Source organism: Nothobranchius furzeri, chromosome 8 (assembly GCF_043380555.1).
Source record: "Nothobranchius furzeri strain GRZ-AD chromosome 8, NfurGRZ-RIMD1, whole genome shotgun sequence".
NCBI classification, from domain to species: domain Eukaryota; kingdom Metazoa; phylum Chordata; class Actinopteri; order Cyprinodontiformes; family Nothobranchiidae; genus Nothobranchius; species Nothobranchius furzeri.
Window position 1 is genome coordinate 61,774,455 of NC_091748.1, and position 20,393 is coordinate 61,794,847.

General features: G+C 41.1%; 2 protein-coding genes across 2 annotated transcripts; both read right to left on the bottom strand.

Moving 5' to 3' along the window:
• Nucleotides 1–269: 269 nt before the first annotated feature.
• Nucleotides 270–14,032, bottom strand: LOC107392742 (5-hydroxytryptamine receptor 3A). Its single transcript, XM_070553874.1, has 9 exons — nt 13,912–14,032; nt 13,610–13,776; nt 9,258–9,302; nt 9,063–9,169; nt 7,837–8,006; nt 7,569–7,729; nt 6,789–6,999; nt 5,841–6,050; nt 270–610 (listed from the first exon to the last, which is right to left on the bottom strand). The coding sequence occupies exons 1-9, from the start codon at nt 14,030–14,032 to the stop codon at nt 294–296; spliced, it is 1,509 nt and encodes a 502-aa protein (XP_070409975.1). The 3' UTR covers nt 270–293.
• Nucleotides 13,800–20,104, bottom strand: LOC107392743 (5-hydroxytryptamine receptor 3A). Its single transcript, XM_015970695.3, has 9 exons — nt 19,353–20,104; nt 18,923–19,083; nt 18,789–18,833; nt 18,414–18,523; nt 17,249–17,418; nt 16,630–16,790; nt 16,063–16,273; nt 15,656–15,946; nt 13,800–15,584 (listed from the first exon to the last, which is right to left on the bottom strand). The coding sequence occupies exons 1-9, from the start codon at nt 19,402–19,404 to the stop codon at nt 15,370–15,372; spliced, it is 1,416 nt and encodes a 471-aa protein (XP_015826181.2). The 5' UTR covers nt 19,405–20,104; the 3' UTR covers nt 13,800–15,369.
• Between the last annotated feature and the right edge of the window lie 289 nt (nt 20,105–20,393).

Below are 20,393 nucleotides of genomic sequence, written 5' to 3' on the forward strand. Positions count from 1 at the left end.
TAATTTTTCCTTTTTTATTTTGCTGACTGGACTTTCTGTATAACAAACAGGTATAAATGTGATCAGAAGATTTTTATGAACATAATTTACAAAACAGAAAACCCCCTACACCTGATTTACCAAAAAAGTGAGATGTTACATGGGCCTCTGCGCCCCCTACTGGTGAAAACCTGACAGGATGATGTCTTGAACTTGAATTTATGGGTTTAAAAACACAATAAATGAAACATTTTTTAATTAGTCAAATGAAACCAAACTGATCTTGAGACATTGATTGTAGCCATTTTCACAAGTCATGCAGCGTATGTGTTATTCCAGATCCAGATACTCGTTATGGTGATGAAGCTCACAACGATGAAGACGATGTACAAGCCGAACAGCAGGCGGTCGATTATTATACCGATCATGTTCCATTCCTCCGAGGTTTTGGATACCTGGAAGTATTTGTCCACCTCCAGGCGGATCGCTTTGAGATCGCTGCTCAGCTTCTTCAGCTCATCAAGGGCCGGTTCAGGAGGTCCTGTTGGGTTGACCTGGGCCTGAACAGCTGGGAGTGGATCTTTCTGAAGGCTCTGACTTCCTGAAGTGGCTGTGGTGTTTACTGTTGTCTCTGATATGAAAAGGAAAAGAAAATTTTTGGGGGTGATATTTTTGAAGTATTTCCGTTCTTAGTCCATAATTAATAAGTGTTAAAATGAACAGTTGATGAATTCCAAAAACAACCATTCATTGGCCTCCAAATTAACAGTTTTACAGAAAATAACTTTTCAAACTGACTATAGTTTACTTCATCTGTACAAAAATCTATTCAGTCTATCTTTGTAATAATACTGAAGCATATACGCCTACTGTGGGAGCTTTTAACTCTTAGGGCCATCGTCTATATTGGACTCTTCCACTCACATCATCAGTGCCGTGCAGAGACCTTTGAAGGGGCGGGTGGTCAAAGTAAAAAAAAATAAAAAAAAATTTGGGCCATATTTTTTAACCAGATTCACAATCCAACATGTTTCTAAAGCATCAGATAGAATGAGGCCATTGGGTTCAAAGCAAATAATATAAACTAGGCTAAATATTTCATGTTGTGTTATTCATCCATCCATCCATCTTCTGAGCCCGCTTTGTCCACGCAGGGTCTCGGGGGGGGGGGGGGGGGGGGGGGCTGGTGCCTATCTCCAGCAGTCAATGGGCAATCAGGTGGGGTACACCCTGGACAGAGAGCCAGTCCATCGCAGGGCAACACAGAGACACACAGGACAAACAGTCACACACACTCACACCTAAGGACAATTTAGACAGACCAGTTAACCTAACAGTCATGTTTTTGGACTGTGGGAGGAAGCTGGAGTACCCGGAGAGAACCCACACATGCACAGGGAGAACATGCAAACTCCATGCAGAAAGACCAGGACCTTCTCGCTGCAAGGCAACAGCTCTAACCACTGTGCCACTGCGCAGCCCATGTTGTGTTCTTCATTCAAGGTAATTTGATTCCATTAATAATTGTTTGGATTTATAAAGCTGACTTATTTCTAGGGATGTTACGACCACATGTTTTGCCCCTGAGCCGAGCTCAAGTTATTCAGTTCTGATTGTCTTCCAATACGGAGTTCTGTTGCGATATGAGGTCATGCAATGCATTAAAAAAGAAGACAAATGGAGAACACATCCAAGTTGGCTTATTTTTGTATTTGTCATTTTGTTAATTTTTCCTGAAAAAGTCACTCGTCCAGAAAGTGCATTGAACAGTGTGCAACAAAAGAAAGATATCCAGTGTGATAAATACTGGCTGATACCATTTTCTTGTCTGTAGGAAATTCCTGATCCAGTTCTATGATCTCATTCTGAACTTTACACTAAACTTGAAAGCTCTGCTACCAACCTAACATCCTCATCCTGAATACCAACAACCCCACGTTCATCTAGAATCTAATATGAAATCACATTATATAACATTTAAGTTTCCACCTTCACACATACACACGCGCGCGCGCGCACACACACACACACACACACACACACACACACACACACACACACACACACACACACACACACACACACACACACACACACACACTGACATTGTTTCATACCATTTCCAGAGGGCATGGCCATATGTTTGCTTCATGGTGCTGATCCAGAATATTTCTCTCAGTTTAAGAATTAGCAATTATAAATACATAATCAAGTAGCCTAATAAAATATATGTATTTATGCTTACATTCACTTTGTTTGATTCACTTTGTATTTATTTTTTATTCTTTCCAGGTCACTGTTCCTCTGGTTTTCAGGCACCAAATTACCACCCAGTCCTGTTTCACCTTTTTAATCAGCACCACCAATTTTACAGTGTGAGGACTGATATTGGGCCTAAGCAGCTGTGGGTATCGTATCTACTCAGGGTCCTGCGCCTGCCAATGACGTCACATTACAGCAAACCCACTCGGCTTTCTCACAGAAGTTTTGGAAATAGTTCAGCAGGTTTGTTAAAAAATTCTTGTTTCTTACCGCCTAAATGTTTTTCATAACTGTAATTTTTATTAAAACACCATATTTTCTTCATTTAGTAAAGAATGTTAAGCTACCAACGTCAGACTGCCAAAACACACATCAGTTCCTATATTTGATATTTTTAAAATGTATTTGCATAATTAGCAGCTGTTACGGCTGCCAGCCTGACCAGTGGAGAGAAGCAGCAGAATCACCAAGTCCTGCTGAATCAGCCTGACACTGCCCCTCCTCCTCCTCTCTCCCGGGCTGCTGAGGAGCACAGCTGCAAGGAATCTTCACTGATTGCCATCACCTGTATAAAAGGGCTGTGCCTTCAGTAGTCTAGGAGGCAGCAGTGCAGGGGTTCTGCTGTCCTCCTGGTTTTGTGTAGTTTTAACCCCTGTTCGTTTGGATTTGTTTGAGTTTTAAACTTTGGTTGGTTTTAACTCTAAAGGAGAAATTGTGGATGATCCAGAGGGATCTTTTGTGTGTTTGGTTTTTAAAAGGTTAACTCTGTTTGTGGCATTTTTACTGACCTCAGTTTGAAACACCTTCAGTTGTGGTAAAACTTTTAAAATGAGTTTTTACCAGGTGTTTTAGTCAGTAGAATGTTTTTAGACTTTTATCAACTTCAGGATTTTAAAACACCTTCGTTGCGGTAAAACTTTTAACATAAGTTTTTACCAGGTGTTTTATAGTTGATAATGCGCTTTGTAACGTTAACCTTTTTGAGAAATCAGTTTTGCTCGTGTTTTAATACCTTTTTGTACAAATAAACCCATTTTAAACTCCTCCACCAGTTCTTATGTTCTCCCCCTCCTTCACACTTTTAACATCTCATGTCGGGGACGTAACAGCAGCCATTTTCATTTGTATAAAAGTGGAATTTTTCTGTTTACTTTGTTTTTCATGTAAATACATTCATTTATTAAAAAAAATTCTTTCATTTTCATTTAGCCCCATTAAATAAAAATCAAGAGCTTCTGATTGTCTCTGTTTATCGATTGATATTTTTGCTTTTATTTTTCCCAGAAAAGACTACAGGACTAAAACCGCAAATTTGTTCGAACCAATCAAAATCTTCAGTGTCAACGTTGTAATGCCACAAAATGGCCTGATTTTGAGATCAAAATCTTCAGTGTCAACGTTGTAATGCCACAAAATGGCCTGATTTTGAGATCCCACAGGTCAAGAGCTACAGCCAGGTCAACTTAACCTGGCTATGACACAACCTACAATATTTTCCCCTCACAGGAGACTGGGAATCTGCACGTAGTCCCTTTAATCGGAGCCTGCCTTCCTCACACCAACTGGACTGCAGCTCCGAGAGATAATAAAAAATAAACAATAGCATTCTCTCCTCCAAGGTCCTTCACAGAGGAACTCGTTTAAATGAACTCCTTTATTTCCAGAAGAAAGAAGATTTTATAACTATATGCAATGAAATGTTAATTGATCTGTGCTTAATGATATATGCTTAGCATGTTTATTGGATGAGGTCATCACCAGTTGCACTCATACAAAGACAGAGTAATGTTAACACATGACACATAGTTAACCTTTTGCCCAGATTCATAGTCTCCATATCAAAGAGGGTGTGTCTCTGAGATGCTTGGTAACATCCCTCAAACTTGTCAGCCCCTGACTGGTTGGCCAAATCATAATATCAATTCCTTAAAACTAGATGGCTTTGAGTAATTTATCAGTTCTAGCGCGAGCTTCAGACTGGCCATCTTTAGCACCTCTTTAACCAGCAAGGAGTTTGACACGTTGTCAAACTCTTTTTAAACCTTTTTTGCACCTGCGCAGCTGAGAACAACAAGATAGTACCTTCAGTACAAAGCGAACGCAAACTCCTTCAGAGTTATTTTTAAGACGCTCGGTTTCATCTATCGATGTGACCCGGAGACATCCCGGGACTGATTTGGTCGCATCGAGGTTTCTCTACAAACCACGTGCAGTGGAGTCGTCGGCTCCTTGGCATCTCGGACCCAAACGGGGGTCTCCAGAACGGATGAGGTAGAACACAGCGAGATAGCGTCTGTATGTGGTTTTGATAATAACAACTTTATAGCTTATTTGCAAACCAAATTCTTTTATGTGCAGAACTCAGCTCTCTGAGAAACGGAGATTCTGACTCCATTACATTATAATTACACATAAGTTCCAGACACCATCCTTTAGTTCTCATCCACTCACGGTAAATAATAGTTTAAACATTTTGTCAAGTCTTAATTGTTTGTAAAATAGATTCTTAATTTTTATAAACCTGACTGTTGCTTGAATCAAGCGAAGTGTGTACGATCCCTTAATGAATAAAAGAATCCTAGAATCTTCTGACTAAAGCAAATAAAGACAGGCAAGATGATATTCTATATTTAAATAGAGTATTACAGCTTATTGGTCTCAAGTAGTGTTAATAATATAAATAGCTCTTAAAGCAATTTACTTAACCCAATATACTACTTTACAACGTGCTAACGTAACTTTTATGAACATTTTATTGGCCTTGTTCGAGTTGAGCAGCGCCTCACCTGGAAAACAGACGAGAGCAGACGGACGCAGCAGGGGGAGTGGCTGACAGTCGGCATTTAAGTTTTCCTACATGTGCAGCTCACGGGTGACGATGGATGAAGATATTGCGTTAGAGTTCATACTTGTTTAACGTTTTATTTTAATTCCGGTGCCTGTTAGCAACCGAAACACATCCTCACATGCTTGTGGATATCATATAATGCATGTGGAGACATGACTGTAATAATAAGTAAAGGTAATCAGCTGTAGCTTTAGTGTGTTCATAGGAAATGTGACAAAAGAACACAAAACACATTTCTCTTCATGGCCTAGATAGTTGTCATCATCAAGGTAACACGATTTACAGAATACATGCGACAAACTAACATTTCATGTTCTACCACCGGATGTTTGGATCAGAATGGGAACCAATCAGATCTTAGATCAGGTGAGAGCCAGGCATTTCCCATTATCCCCCAGGTTTTGCAACCATTGGAGAGCAACTGCAGCACCTTGCTCCAAATTCTGCGGCCGCCTTGATCTCACGAGGTTATCGTTGCCTACGTATGCATGACGTCAGAGCAAGTCGGCATCAAGTCGGACACAAATCTAACCGGCATGCACTGCGCCAATCATCGGTGATCGAATCTGTGCAGAACTGGCTCATCTCGAACAAGCTTATTGTAACTTCCACAAGTTCTACGTTCAACCAATCATCTAGTGTGACATCATCGGCAGGCACAGGACTGGCAGCCTGAGCAGATTCCGAACCTGCACCGCTATTGGCTGTTCTCTGATCCTCTGTTCTTAGATGACAAAAGTAGACAGGATACCTGTAAAAGATGGGTTGAGGAAAAGTGTGACCCGGTTGCTCTTCTTCTTTGGAGGGATACAGACCACCACAGCCAGATAACGCAACACGAGGACGCTGAGCCAGTGAGGCACGGCGTTGTAGCGGGTCGAGCTGCACTGGATGTTTGTGATAAAAACTGTCTCCAGCAGGCTGGTCACCATCAGGGCGAGACTGATGGAGAAGAACACGTCTGTGGGGAAACAGTTAAATGCTAATCAGAAAGAAAAATCCCTTTAGGTTATCCATGTTTTTGCAGGTTTGTTTCCTGATATGTATTTAATGTTCCTGATCAGGAAATGATATTTACGTAACAGCTGGATTAACCTGCTGCTTGTGTGCAGGAGGTGTGGCATTAATCACTGAAGCAGAGCAGAACAATCATGCAATCATGTTTAAAGAGGGGTGCCGAAAATGCAGGTTTCCCAAAAGCAAAACATTGAAATGGACGTTTTAATGTGAAAACAAAGACTTTTAATGCCTGTCTGTGGGGCCACTGCCCACTGATTAGTGCTCATTGTCATTTGTCAACTTTATTTATTTGTCCATTTCCTCTTGAATTAAAAGTATATTTTCTTTCCTTTTTTGCTTCCTTGTTTCCCTGCTTATGTTTGCTATCATTCAGGCGCGGTTCTAGGGGGAGTCCATTCTAGGACAAAGGTAGGCAACTCAGATCCTTGAGGGCCGCTATCCAGCATGTTTTAGTTGTTTCCCAGTTCCAAAACAATTAAATCAATGGCCATATCTGCTCATTAGAATCAGATGTGTTAAAGCAGGGAAACAACTAATACATGCAGGATAGCAGCCCCCTTGGACCCCTGGTCTAGAACCGCCTCTGCTATCCTTTTAGACAGACTCTGGCCTTTTCATTCCTTCTTCCTTGAAAAGAAGAGTTCCAGAAAACAACAACACACCCCACTGTGTGACTCACTGATGAGAGGTGTCGTTTCCCCGGTGACGGGCAGCAGGTCGTTCATGATGAGCAGAAAGACGGTGTAGCCCAGGATCAGGGTCATCTTGAAGGAGGAGCGGTCTATGGTCTGAGGGGGCAGCAGGAAGCTGAAGAGGTCCACAGTGATGAGGAAGCAGCTGGGGACCAGCAGATTCACCACGTACACGGTCGGTCTGCGTCGCAGAATTAACTAAAGAACACCCGGGAATAAACCAAAATCTATGCAAATTCAAAAATCATTTGTTTTCCTACTAAGGCTCTTCTCCTCCACAAAAATTCCTCCACATTTATTGAAATATTAATTTATTTTATGCAGCAAAGACAGATGCCACTATGAAGATCCTCAAACCTTTATAGATGGGGGTTTGATATTAAATCATAATTAGTTTCAAATAAGTTTATATGATCTAAATTTTATATTATTTTTGTTTTTTACGTCATCCCTTCTCTTTAATTGTACCTAGAATACTTTTAATAGTTTCTGCACGGCTGAAATGCATTAAATGAACTCTAAATGAAACATGTTTAATGAGAGAAAACCAGTGAGGATTAGTGTTTTTTTAACATATAATTATTGTAACTAAAACTCTGTTTGCTTTCAATGACTCAAGCAGTTCAAATTAATTTTGAAAAACCAGCCTATCAGTCAGTATTTACTAAAGTTTTTACCACTGATAATCACATAATTAAAAAGCACTTCAGTCTGTATTTTAATAAGCTTTTAAAAAACATGAAGTGATCAGAAGAGATCCAACTTACATAATATTTAATCTCAGAATAATCTCCCGCGTTTAACCCCAGGGTGGAATGACCCAATCCGATATCTGCCAGCTCCCACTCCCCGTTGTTCACTATCACCTTGCTGGACTCTTGCAGGATCTCCTTAGTCGTGTTACCGGCGATCATCATTATATCTGTAGCTTCAGGAACATGTTTTTGCTCAATTAAAACATTTTTAATCAAAGTTCGATTAAAATACTGGATATTGCTCCGATAATCTGATGGGATCTACATATTGTAGCCTTACCAAAGTGCAGATATGAACCAAATGTCAGAGAGCAGTTTTGGATATCAAAGGGGAAATTGTAGATTCCTAACTGGCAGGAGCTGACCACCCTGAGCGGTTTGTCATCATAAACATGACCTGTGTTGTCCAGGTAGACGTATGGAGTTTTAGGAGACTTGTCTTCATCTATGCTAGAATTTTAAAAGAAAAAAGGCAAACATTTAAATACATTTATTTTATCACCGGACATCCCTCCACTCTCCTCTACAGCCAACACAAAACAGTAAGACCTCACGTCCTGCATTATCTCAAGCTGCTGGTCCCTTGTCCTGATTTACTAGAATGTTCTTTCAGATCCTCCCTGGTCAGGAAAGTCCCTCAAAACATAACAAATAATAACAATAATAACCCTACAACAACTACTACTACTACTGTTACTACTACCACTACTTCTACTACCACTACTGTTACTACTACTGCTACTACCACTGCTACTACCACTATTACACCTACCACTACTGCTATTACTACTGCTACTATTACTACTACCACTATTACTACTACCACAACTGCTACTACTACTGCTACTACCACTACTACCACCACCACCACTACTACTACTACTATTAAATGGTAAAATGGTAAATGGCCTGTATTTGATATAGCGCCTTCTAGAGTCCTAGAACCCCCCAAGGCGCTTTACAACACAATCAGTCATTCACCCATTCACACACACATTCACACACTGGTGGGGATGAGCTACGATGTAGCCACAGCTGCCCTGGGGCGCACTGACAGAGGCGAGGCTGCCGAGCACTGGCGCCACCGGTCCCTCCGACCACCACCAGCAGGCAACGTGGGTTAAGTGTCTTGCCCAAGGACACAACGACAGCGACAGACTGAGCGGGCCTCGAACCTGCAACCTTCCGATTACGGGGCGAGCACTTAACTCCTGTGCCACCGTCGCCCCAACTACTACTATTACTACTACCACTACTACTACTACTACTACTACCACTACTACTTCTACTACTACTACTACTATTACTACAACAACAACAACTACTACTACTACTATTACTACTACCACTACTATTACTACTACTACTATTACTACTACCACTACTATTACTACTACCACTACTGCTGCTGCTGCTACTACTCTACTACTACTACTACTACTACTACTACTACTACTACTACTACTACTAATGACTTGCATTTTGAAGTTGTTGCCAGGAACTTACAACTCTGAGATCTGAACATCTGGAACCCAAATCTTCTCTCGAAGTATGGAGACTCTTTCTGCTCCACATTCCTTCTCATCCCAGCTCAGTCCTGCTATATCCCACTCCTACAAAACACCAAACATTCAGGATGAACTTGATATGTTCCACCAAAGAAATTTAGTTGGAAAAAATATTTATTTTCTAAAGACCTACCAGGACTTGCCATAAGACTGTTGACAGGGTTTGAGATTTATCATCCTATCAACAAAACATTAAAAACCATTTAATTTGGTATGTAAAATATACTGCATAAAATACATTTAAAATGCTTCTTCTTGAAGAATTAGCTAATAAATTAATCTTCTTGATGTTCTTTCTAAAGCCCCAGAGTGTCAAGATTTTCCACCCCTTAGCACCACACAGGTCAGAGAAGGCATTACAGTTAAAGTTGCCCACACACATCAAAAAGACAATGTGAAAACACCACACTGTGCTGCTACTTCTGCCACATGTAACACATCTGCCGCACCCTCTGCAGGTCTGCCATGTCTGATGCGTCTGCCACTTTACTTGTCTCCCTCTCCCCCGCGGCCGCACACGGACTGCCAAAGTTATAAATGACTTCTATCTTTAAATCCAGTTATCACATGTAGTTAGAGCAGGGCAAGCAACCCAAGTGGAAGGAGCAGAATTTCCCCAAACCAGCACAGCTTCCACAGAGAGAGTCCCATACAACGTTTAGCATGGAGAACTTGCCAATGCACGAAAGCAAAATGCAAAGCATTATAACTTGAACAAGTTTGTAAACGTCATATACAGAATTTGAAATTGAACAAGTAAAAATATCACACATTGTGGCTTTAAACTGTTGTAATTTTAGTTACACACGTAAGACTTCAAAGATAATGTTAAAATTGCATTATGTAAGAAAGGAGAAAGAATGACATCCTGTGGACAAACTTAGGAACTGCAGCCCCTTTTCAAGAAAAAACAAGTGACTTTCCCACTACTGTTTTGTGAGTTTCATGGCCGTTGCCAGCTACGGCTGAAGATTCTAGGTATCGAGAGAGGACGAGACAGTAAATTGATGTGTAGATAAATAGACTTCACTGTAATATTAAGCCTGGGGCATACTGGAGGCAGACACACCGTGTTGCTCATGAGATTTTGAGAAGTCAAGTGGTCAAACAGGAATGCCGCGCCACAGAACATTTCTTGGAAGGTGGAAGGTTGCGCGATAGGCACAACATCACGCGGGACTTGAGAACAAGAAGTGGAAAGTGACTCTATTGTTTATATGTGATCAGACATGCCATTGTGTTTTGTGAGACTGAAATTAATTAAAAATGGGCAAGTACACTGTTTATTAGAGTATTTTAACATTAATAGTACTTTAAAGTTATCAAAACTATGGCTGGGTTTGTGCCATAAAGCCGTTCTGTGTCGTAATGTCTGTTGTAACGTACTCCACAATCTTGTAAACAGCCATGGCTTCGCCACGCCGCGGCGCTTGAGATGGTACTGATGCTTATCTTCAGTGCCTCGATGAGTCGCTCCCCGTGTGCCCACTCTCATTAACTATAATGGCTTCTACTTAAAATGATGACGCAGGCGCGTCCGCCTCCGGTGTGCCCCAGGCTTTACATAGTGTAGCGTCATGAATGTCCTGTTTTTGACCTAAAGGTCTTGATCTGCTGTGTTTGCTCGAGCAGAGACATAAAGTCTCTGACACAGGCCTAATCTACATGAGATATTGGCCAAGGTCTTTCATGCACTCTGCTCATCTGAACTGCTTCACCTATTACAGCTTACGACGAAGAACTCTCCTGATAAACACATAATCAAACAACTTTGTTATTGCCAATAATAATGGGAGCCCAATGTTCAATCAATCTGTGAAATGACAATGTCATTACTTGATATTATAATCCTGTGATCAGTAGTATTTTACAAGCAATTATAATCCTGGACATTTGCACTAGACACTGATGACACGTAATGCTAAAGTCACACGACACATTTCCTTTTGTCTGATCCAATCAGAACCTTTGTTTCTGATGCAAGGCGTGGTTTTCTGTGGTGTTTTTATAATTCCTCTTTTGCTTGTCAAATTCTGATTCGCCAGTAAACCAAAATATGATAATTGTAAAAACTACTCCACGCCACCTTTTCTTTAGTTCAAAGCATTCTAGAGAAGTCTCAGACAGGCCATCCGGACTTCCTATTCCGCCATAAAGAACCTCGACAAGCTGGATAAAATCTGTTGCAAGTGACACCTGACCGCAACGGTTCATTCAGAATAAAAGCTGAACCTCACGACCCCTTCAGGGTCTCGCTGACGTCAATGAACCTGTCATGACCTGGAAGCATTCCAAGACTAGTTTGGTCGGCACCGCTGCTTTTCTACTGGCTTCAGTTCCAAGGGGGGTCCAAGAGGACCTTGACATTCTGGATCTAAACGGAGGTTTCCCCTGGGTAGGTAAACCAACACATGGCGTCTCATGTGTGTTATAAGTCTCCAACTAAAGTTTAGAGCGAAACATTCACTCCCACTCAGAACTAAATGCTTCTCCAGATCCACTGGCTCTGATAGCAACACTAGAGGGTGCTAAAAGCAAGCCAAAACGGCCTAGTTCCCTTTGAAGTTGTTGGTACTTGAAAAAGTAGCTATAGATGTTTTTAGAGCCATTTCTTTGTTTCAAATTCACTGTTAGTATTGTTGGCTCAATGTTAGTCTCTGGTCTTCTTTACCTGATATGAAAAATAAAACCAAAAAATGTCGGGGTTTATTAGAGGTACAAGAAATAACATCCGGGTTGCTCCTGTTTACTGCCAGCAGGTATCGAATTACAAATGCTGGTGCTGTAGCGTTGACTGAACACAGACTTGGCAACCCTGTTGGCTTACTGATTGTAAACAGCATGTACGTCCCCATTTTGCTTTGTTTTTTGAAAGGGGAAAAACTGACAACCCCCAGCACAGTGAGAAATATTTTGTTTTGTGATTATTTCACTGAACAATTCTTGCATCAATTAATCAGTCAATCAAACTTTATTTGTATAGCACTTTTCATACCAAAGAAAATGCAGCTCAAAGTGCTTAACAGATTAAAAAGACCCCATATAACCCATATTCCCATCACCTCCTCACGAATATTAAAACAATCATGACAGTTACAACCCATTTCCCAGGCACACGCACCCACACGCAACCCCCCCCCCCACACACACACACACACACTCACACACACTCACACGAAATCTAAAAAGCAGCATAAGTAAACACTAGGCTGAGTTCAGATGGGTTAGGTAATGAATGACACATCAGGTGAGTCATCTGCAGTAGTTGATCGACGGCAGTAGCCAAGGCACCAACCTAGGGCGCCCAGGGAGGGGAAGGCGGACCCCCCCCCCCCCCCCCACAACACACACCTAATCACTCCCTAGGAGCGCCCAGGCCGCCACAGTCAACCACCACCCCCGAGGCAGAGGGCCCCAACGAGGAAACACTGGTATGATTAAAATAAGTAAAATGAAAAGAAAAATATATGTATCTATTAATAATAATAGCTGATATGGATAGTAAAATAACTAATAAAAACTGATTAAAGAGATCGTAAAACACAAAATCATAAATGTCTAATACCACTAAAATGGAAATAATAAAATTAATTAATTAATTAATAGAACAAGAAATGCAGCTACAAACAGATGTCAGTTAAAAGCTAAGCAGAAAAGGTGAGTCTTGAGCCTGCTCTTAAAAACATGAACATTCTCTACGACCCTGAGGTCCTCCGGCAGCATGTTCCAGAGACAAGGGCCACAAAATTGGAAGGACGCCTCGCCATGAGTATGTGTCCTGACGTTTGGAATCACAAGGAGACGACTACCAGAGGAGTGCAGTTCCGAAAAAATAAGAAGGCCCAAGACCATTAAGACACAAAAAAACCATTAAGAGAACCTTAAAATCATGCCAATCGTAACCATAGCTTATTGTACCTTTGAGGCACTTCCCTGAGTTTAATACACTTGTGTATAAATTTTCTGTAAGTTGGAATACAGCTATTTTTTAATAATTTCCTTTTTTTTGTTATTACTCTTTTCATCGTTTATCTCCACGAAGACCATCAGAGTAAATGCCTGTGTGGTTTAACTCAATGTCACCAACATCCTTGTTGAAACGCTAGAGCTGTAATTATGCAGTTTAATACTAAAACCTCCATATTTAACTTTTGCTAGTTTGTGGTACCATTTGTTTGAAATAAAAACAGAGATTTGAGCAACAAGAAACTGTGAACTAAACGTTTTGAAAGCAGCAGCTGAAGATCTTGAAGCACTAAGTAAATATTAGTGACTGTTCACCCATTTCGGCTCAAAATAGGTTTTGATAAAAGGACAAACAACTAAGTCCTTGAGGGGTACTTCTGAGTTAAAAAATGCTCATGAAATACGTATGTGGAGTAACCAGGTAGGTGTGTTTTAACTGTGGCAAATCTGCAACGCCTGCCTCCAGAGGGTTAACAGCAGAGGTTAAGAACATTTTAGATGCACAAACTGCAGACTCACCACTCCTAATATTGCTACCACAGTGATGCGGAGGGTTACGTTAAGTGGATCTGAAAAGCTTGTGACAGGTCGGAACAAACTGTTAGAAAACAGTTTATCGTTAAGTTCTTTAAATAGGGAGTCGGGAGTCGGGCTGCTGCAGTTCAGCGCTGCTAAAGAACCTGCAAGATGAAAATTCAAAAACAGAAAGAAAACATCAATTTGTTTTTATTACTAATAGAACATGTAAAAAACATGCTTACACATACGAGCATAAAAGAAAACTAGAATAAAAAGAAGACAGTGAAATAGTTTCTTCTTACCATGAAACAGAGTGAAACAGATGAGCTCCAAAGGCTTCATCTTCTCAGTGAAACCTTTGATTATTTTGATGATCGCTGGCTCACAGAATGAAGATGCTCTGCTGTGGTTACATGGTTTCATTGCTAAGTCTCCCCTCCTTCAGATTGCTAATATTGACTTTACAAACTGGGGCTTTTTCCGGCATCCAGACATCCTTGTGTCTGTTACGTTTATTTGCATAATGAGTTTCTGGTTTTGCAACCAGTTTCTAAATTCTCAAAGCAGGATTATCAAATTGCTTCTCACCCTCTTTTTACACAAACATAAAATATCTGTTACATATCTGTTTACACAGACATAAAACATCTAAGATAACAATAAAAATGGTTCTAAACACATTTTTCATTCATGTTCCTAGAAAAGTAAGCTAATACGGACCTTAATCCAGTTACATAATTCTGTTTGTGGGAGTATTTATTCAGATAAACAACTCTAAAATTTTTAATTCCATTTTTCATCAATGTTGATGAAGAAGCTTTAAAATAACTACATGAATCTGTTAATTTCTAATAACTTCTGCTTTTTGTTAATTCTTCAGAACCTAAAATCTCCAAATTATTTTTATTCTTTAATCTAATAATTGGTCAATTTCCCTCTAAACAAACCAATAAATAAATAAATAAATAAATAAATAATTTTTTTCTAATAGAAAGCCTAAGTCTCCTCCCTTTCTGGTCGGCTCATGGGTGACCGGAAGAACGATAAATTGAATGCAAGTCAATGTGCTAAAAGAGTTGTTTTCTAATCCACTTTGCCTTACGCCCTGGATCTTACATATGTTGTACTTCAATGTAAATGAAAAGTAATGATGAGAGTTTCGACCACACCAGTCACGTACTTTGAGATTTATCAGCTTGTAAAAGTTCGTAATTAGCATGACTACCCATCAGACATCGGTACCTCACATGACCACAGAATCGCCTCTCCCCTAGCGTAGCTGCTACTTACCTCATAGCCAGATTTATGGTGGTTCTCTCCTCCTAAAGAAAGAATTTATGTTCGCTGAACTTGCAGCCATTTTCTCTCTGATTTTCTTTGTGTCTGGTTTGATGACGTCACTTTGGTGATGAGCATTTGTAGTCCTGGACGTATTTTCACACGAAGTCTAAAATAACTTTTGCCCCTGTTCGAAAATAAGCATTTTCTTGGCATCAAAATGTGTCTTTAAAATTATTGGACATCCTATGTGAAATCCATGACACATAAACGGGAATAGAAAATAGCTTTTATTGCCTCATTGACTTGTATTCTTACTTCCGGGGACCCGTGATCCGTAAGCAGATGGACGTGACTTTAGGCTCACTATGTAGCTGGAAATCTGCATAAACAACAATTTTTTAAGTCGTATTTTTTAAATGTGCCATATATTTGTGTATAATGGGACCGATGCTGATTCAGGTACAGGATCTCGGGCCAGCTCACTGGCTGATCCAGATACACCACATGGTGATGATGACCATGGCGTAGCAGGTGATCAGCAACAGGTAGATACGGAAGAGCAGGTAGTCGAGGATGTACCCCACGTGACACCACTGGCCCTGCAGCTCACTCTCCTTCTGCATGGAGTTGAGGTGAGCGCGGAGGTCCCTCAGGTACTGACAGATCAGCTGCAGCTCAGGCAGAGAAATCGTACCTGACAGAAGGATTACATTCTAAACCTCAAGCAACAAGAAGCTGAAATTAGTTATTTTAGAGCCTGATTACCTCCGTTGGTGTTTGGGTGCCTTTCAGGTGTTTGGCTGACATGTTGGACCACCCACGGGCCTGTGCTGTTGTTCAAGCTCTCAGGTTTGTCTTCCTGAGGTTTTTCAGGTGGTCGCACATCTTCAGGCCATCTATAGCAGATCAGATTGGCTATATGTTTGAGCACGATGACTCTGACCCAGTTCGGAATCTCCTGGTACTTCATGGAGCTGTGATGAAGGACATTTGTGATGATGACTGTCTCCAGAAGACTGATGACCATCAGAGCCAGACACACAGAGAAATAGATCCCTGGGATAAAATCCATGAAATAGTTAGAAATAGTTAGAATTCATGCTTTTCAAACATTTACTGAGGCTAATTCATCTAGTTTATTCATGTTCCAGCCTGTAGTCACAACCTCTGACCTATGATGGGCGTGCCGTTGGCTGTGCTGGGCAGCAGGTCGTTCATGATGAGCAGGAAGACAGTGTAGCCTAGGATGAGGGTCATCTTGAAGGAGGCGCGGTCAACGCTGTGGGGGGGCAGGTAGAAGGACAGGATGTCGATGAGCATGAGGAAGGAGCTCGGGATCAGCAGGTTGACCACGTAGAGCACTGGGCGTCGCTTTATGACCACCTGGCGAACAAGAGAAGATCAAGCAAATGACTGTGGATTTCGTTAGCTTTCTTTAGGATTTAGGTTTGATACAACACTTTTATGAATACATGACTGCTTAGTTACAGCAGTAGAAAGGTCCAATTTATGACTTTTGGAGACCAGAGGGGCCAGCATCTACTGACATACAGCTGGATTGGCTAAAAACACACAACCCCTGAGCACAAAGAGTCGTGCACGTTGGTAAAAATATAATTCTCTATCAAATGGCTGATTACAGCAACATTAATACCTTAAATTTAAATCGTAATCAGCGTTTCTGCCTTGAGATTTTGTTTATTTAAGTTATAAACCCCATGAAAATGAGTGTCTCTGACCCAGAAGGTGATGATGTCCCACTCGTCGATGCCAAACTTCAGGATGGAGGTCTCTCCCAGTAGGTCCACCAGCTCCCATTCTCCACTAGCTTCCAGGTACTGCTTTGAGTTTATTGACATCTCATTAAAGGTCAGAGCAGGGCTGAGCCTCACATCCCGAACTGGGAACAGGAAAAAGAAACAGCATTATTTCAATATTTACAATTAGTTTACTTTTATTATCACATCATTTGGGGCAGTAGTAGCTCAGGTGATAGAGCGGGTTGCCTCATGATCGGAGGGTCATGGGTTCGGTTCCAGCTCCCACCAGAGGTATTCTGCTGTTGTGTCCTTGGGCAAGACACTTCTCGCCCAACTTGACTGTGTTGGTGGTGGTCAGAGGGGCCAACGGCGCCAAATGACAGACCTCCCCAGGGCGGCTGTGGCTACGTAGTAGCTTACTGTCACTGGCATCGTGTGACTGTAAGAGTTCACACAAGCGCCTTTGAGTGTCCTAATAAAGCGCTATATAAGTTCGATGATTATTATTATTATTATTATTATTTCCAATTTTAACATTCAATTAATTTTCATTTTCCCTTTTCTCTGGTCCAGTAAATAGAAAGTGACCTTTTCTTACTGGTGTGCATATAAGAACCAAAGGTAAATGTGCAATTCTGCACATCAAAAGGAAAGCTGAAGATCTCCAGGTTGCAGGCTGAAACGAGCCGCAGCATCCTGTCCCAGCGAATGCGACCCGTGTGGTTGACGTAGACGTATGGACATGCCTGGGAAACATCGTCGTCCACGCTTAGAGGATGGAAAAACAAGGAGGGTGTGTCAATCATGAGGTTGCATCATAAATTAATCTAGCATTTATAGATGTGTCGCTGGGTTTACTCCTGACTCACCCAGAGGGAGATGAGCAGCATGTCCTCACTTTGTATTTTTATTCATGAGATCAGGGAGAAAAGTTCCTGTTGACTGTATCTCCTTGACGACTAATAATACCAGACTGGTGAACCCCCCCCCCCCCCCCCACTCCCCCAGGGTGCAGCAAGTCACAGGATGCAGCAGTTTTATTAAAAACCCTTAGAGCTCATGTGGTAAAGGACATGACCTTAGGGTCCGTGGCTGGTCTCAGGCCTGTTAGCAGCTCTGACTCAAGCAGGAGGTGTTATCTTTGTTTTTCCACACCTGAGTCTGCAACACCTGGTCATCATCATGCATCATGAGTAATGAATCAGCTTTAAACACCAAGTACAAAATATCACACATGAACACAAATGCTCCCACTTGTCTCACATTACGTGACCTCTAAGCCCTACTGTGTGCGTTTCTTCACTTTTCTTCACTAAAACCATCTCCATAGCAACAATGGCTTCATTCATTTGTAAAAATAAAAGTCATTTAAACACGGATCCAGTTTCAAAACCAATGTGTGGCATCAGATTGGACTGAATTGAGTCAGATTATTACATAAAAGTCTCTGGATCAGCCCACTCCAACCTCCAGGTTGCCTATCCAGCATGGATTACTTGTTTTCCTGCTCCAACACTCCTCATTTAAAAGGTTGACATACCCTTTCAGCAGTTCATTAATCTCTACAGGAGCCTCTTAATCACCATTGATTCAACTCAGGTGTGTGGGAGCAGGGACTCAACTAAAACCTGCTGGACAGGGGATCTCGAAGAACTGGACTGGAGAACATTGGACGCTCGATCAGGCTAGACCATGAATTCAGTCACCATGTGATTGAGAAAACTGGTTGGAAGAGACCACTGAGAGACACATAACTGACTTACAACTCATACACGATGATGTCTGGAGACCACAGCTCCTTCACCGGCAGAGAAATCCGGGAGACACCGTCGCACTCATCAGGGTCCCAAACCAAGAACTCATTGCGCCAGAACTGCAGTGAGTTAAAAAGAAACAATCATCTCAAATTCTACTGTGTACATGTGAAACTAGCAAAATGAGATTATGATGCGAAGTTAATTTATTTCAGTAATTCAACTTAGACTGAGAGACCATCTAAAGGCTCAGGAAGCCTTTGCAGGTGTTGTTGTTTGGCTGATTATATTGTGACACTTTGAATGTAGAATATTGAACCTTTTCACAATAATCTATTCCTTCAAGTTTCATCAGTATGTCTGATTCGTGTTTGTGCTCCTCACCAGTCTCAGCCACAAGAAAGTAGTGAGTAACTGAGCCTTTTCATTCTGAAATACAAAAGGAAAATGACCAAAATGACTGAACCAGGCTGATACGCAGCGTTGTGTTGGAATGTGTCCGGTGTAAAAAAACTCACCACCCCGAGGACGGCGTACAGGGTGAAGGAGAGGTTGGCGATAGTGGGGCTGCTGAGGTTTACCACCGGTCTGAAGGGCTGGAGGTCGAACACAGCCTGCAGCGACTCATGGGTCGGACCACTGCCTTCTTCACAAACCAGTTTACTGTGACACAAACACGCTGCCCGCAAAAAAAGTGTTTTATAAACGGCTCATCAAATCTGTAATCTAACCTGGCTGCTGTTTTCTGGTCAATAAGAATTAAACTAAATTGTGCAACATTAATATTAATACTGAACATTCCGCTTCAGCCTAATTTCATTATTTTAACATGAAGTGAAAAAATAAAAAACTCCACCATAGAAAAGTTTACACCCATCTTTAAATAATGCCTAATTTATTTGAATAAATTAAGTAGAAATAACACATAAATAAAAATATGCATGTTACCAGTGAGAAGGAACCCAGAGAGGAAGCTGTAACCCGGCTGAGACAAAACCATGCTGGTAGATTCTGATGGAGGAAATCATCTCCACCACCTGAGTTTATCTCCTCTCAGCACCCTCCCATAAACACTTGTTTTTGTCTCTGAGAGGGACGTAAACATGGACGTTAACTCTCTTGAGGCTCAGTCCCAACCTGACCACTGCTACCTGCATTTTCCTGCATTAAATCATCAAATCAGACTCAGAATCAGACTCAAACACACCAATAAATCCTTTAATTTGTTAATTTATCCTGTTGGGAACAGTTATTCTCAGAAAAACAATTCACTAACACTGATGAAAAAGAAAATTTAGTCAAGTTTTTCTGAAAAAAATTAAACATTATTTTCTGATCATCCATTAAGTAGTTGCGTATTCATTCAGAGCATAAAGTCTTCATAGAAAAACATAAATAGATAAAAACACAAAAGTACCACAAACACAAACTTGTTTTTTAACACCTTCAGAGGACATTCAGCTGTTGTATTTTAACACCTCCTCAACCACAGGGAGTCAGAGTGAGTTTCCTCATCTCTGCTGCAGAATCAGCTGCTTTTAAAACCCCGGTGTGTAACATTTTTACCTGTTTACTACCAAATTCTGTTTCCAGTTCACAAACTTGTCATTTTTCATTCGTATTTCTCTCCAACATCATGTTCCTTTCAGCTTGAAATGTAATGTTTTTACACACATAAACTGTGGTCAATGCTCCATGGTAATCCACCATCTTGAACTACAGTAGCTGTTAAAGGACATACGAGCTTTGCGTTATGCGTTTGCACTTTTGCTGTAACCTGAAAGAAACAGCGGAGGGCAGTAGCGCGCCCTGGAAGCACAGAGCCTGCCAATTCAACTGAGAAGAAGAAAATAGCTACACCATTGCTGTACTTTGTTAGTTTGAATAACAAACACTGAAATCCAAAGACAAGTCAAAATTTTCAAGTCTTCATCATGTTCGGCTATCTGAAGCTAACAAGCAGCCAGTGATTGATGGTCACCCCATCTT

Bases quoted from the DNA above. Each gene is read 5' to 3' on its own strand.
- LOC107392742 (XM_070553874.1), bottom strand. From the start codon at position 14,032: ATGAAACCATGTAACCACAGCAGAGCATCTTCATTCTGTGAGCCAGCG. The intron at 9,303-13,609 runs GTGAGTCTGCAG...TTTTGTTGATAG, and splicing joins TGGTAGCAATATTAGGAGTG to GATGATAAATCTCAAACCCT. The intron at 611-5,840 runs GTATCCTGTCTA...TTTTCATATCAG, and splicing joins CCTCAACCCATCTTTTACAG to AGACAACAGTAAACACCACA.
- LOC107392743 (XM_015970695.3), bottom strand. From the start codon at position 19,404: ATGGTTTTGTCTCAGCCGGGTTACAGCTTCCTCTCTGGGTTCCTTCTC. The intron at 15,947-16,062 runs GTCAGAGGTTGT...ATTTTATCCCAG, and splicing joins CAACGGCACGCCCATCATAG to GGATCTATTTCTCTGTGTGT. The intron at 15,585-15,655 runs GTAATCAGGCTC...TCCTTCTGTCAG, and splicing joins GCACCCAAACACCAACGGAG to GTACGATTTCTCTGCCTGAG.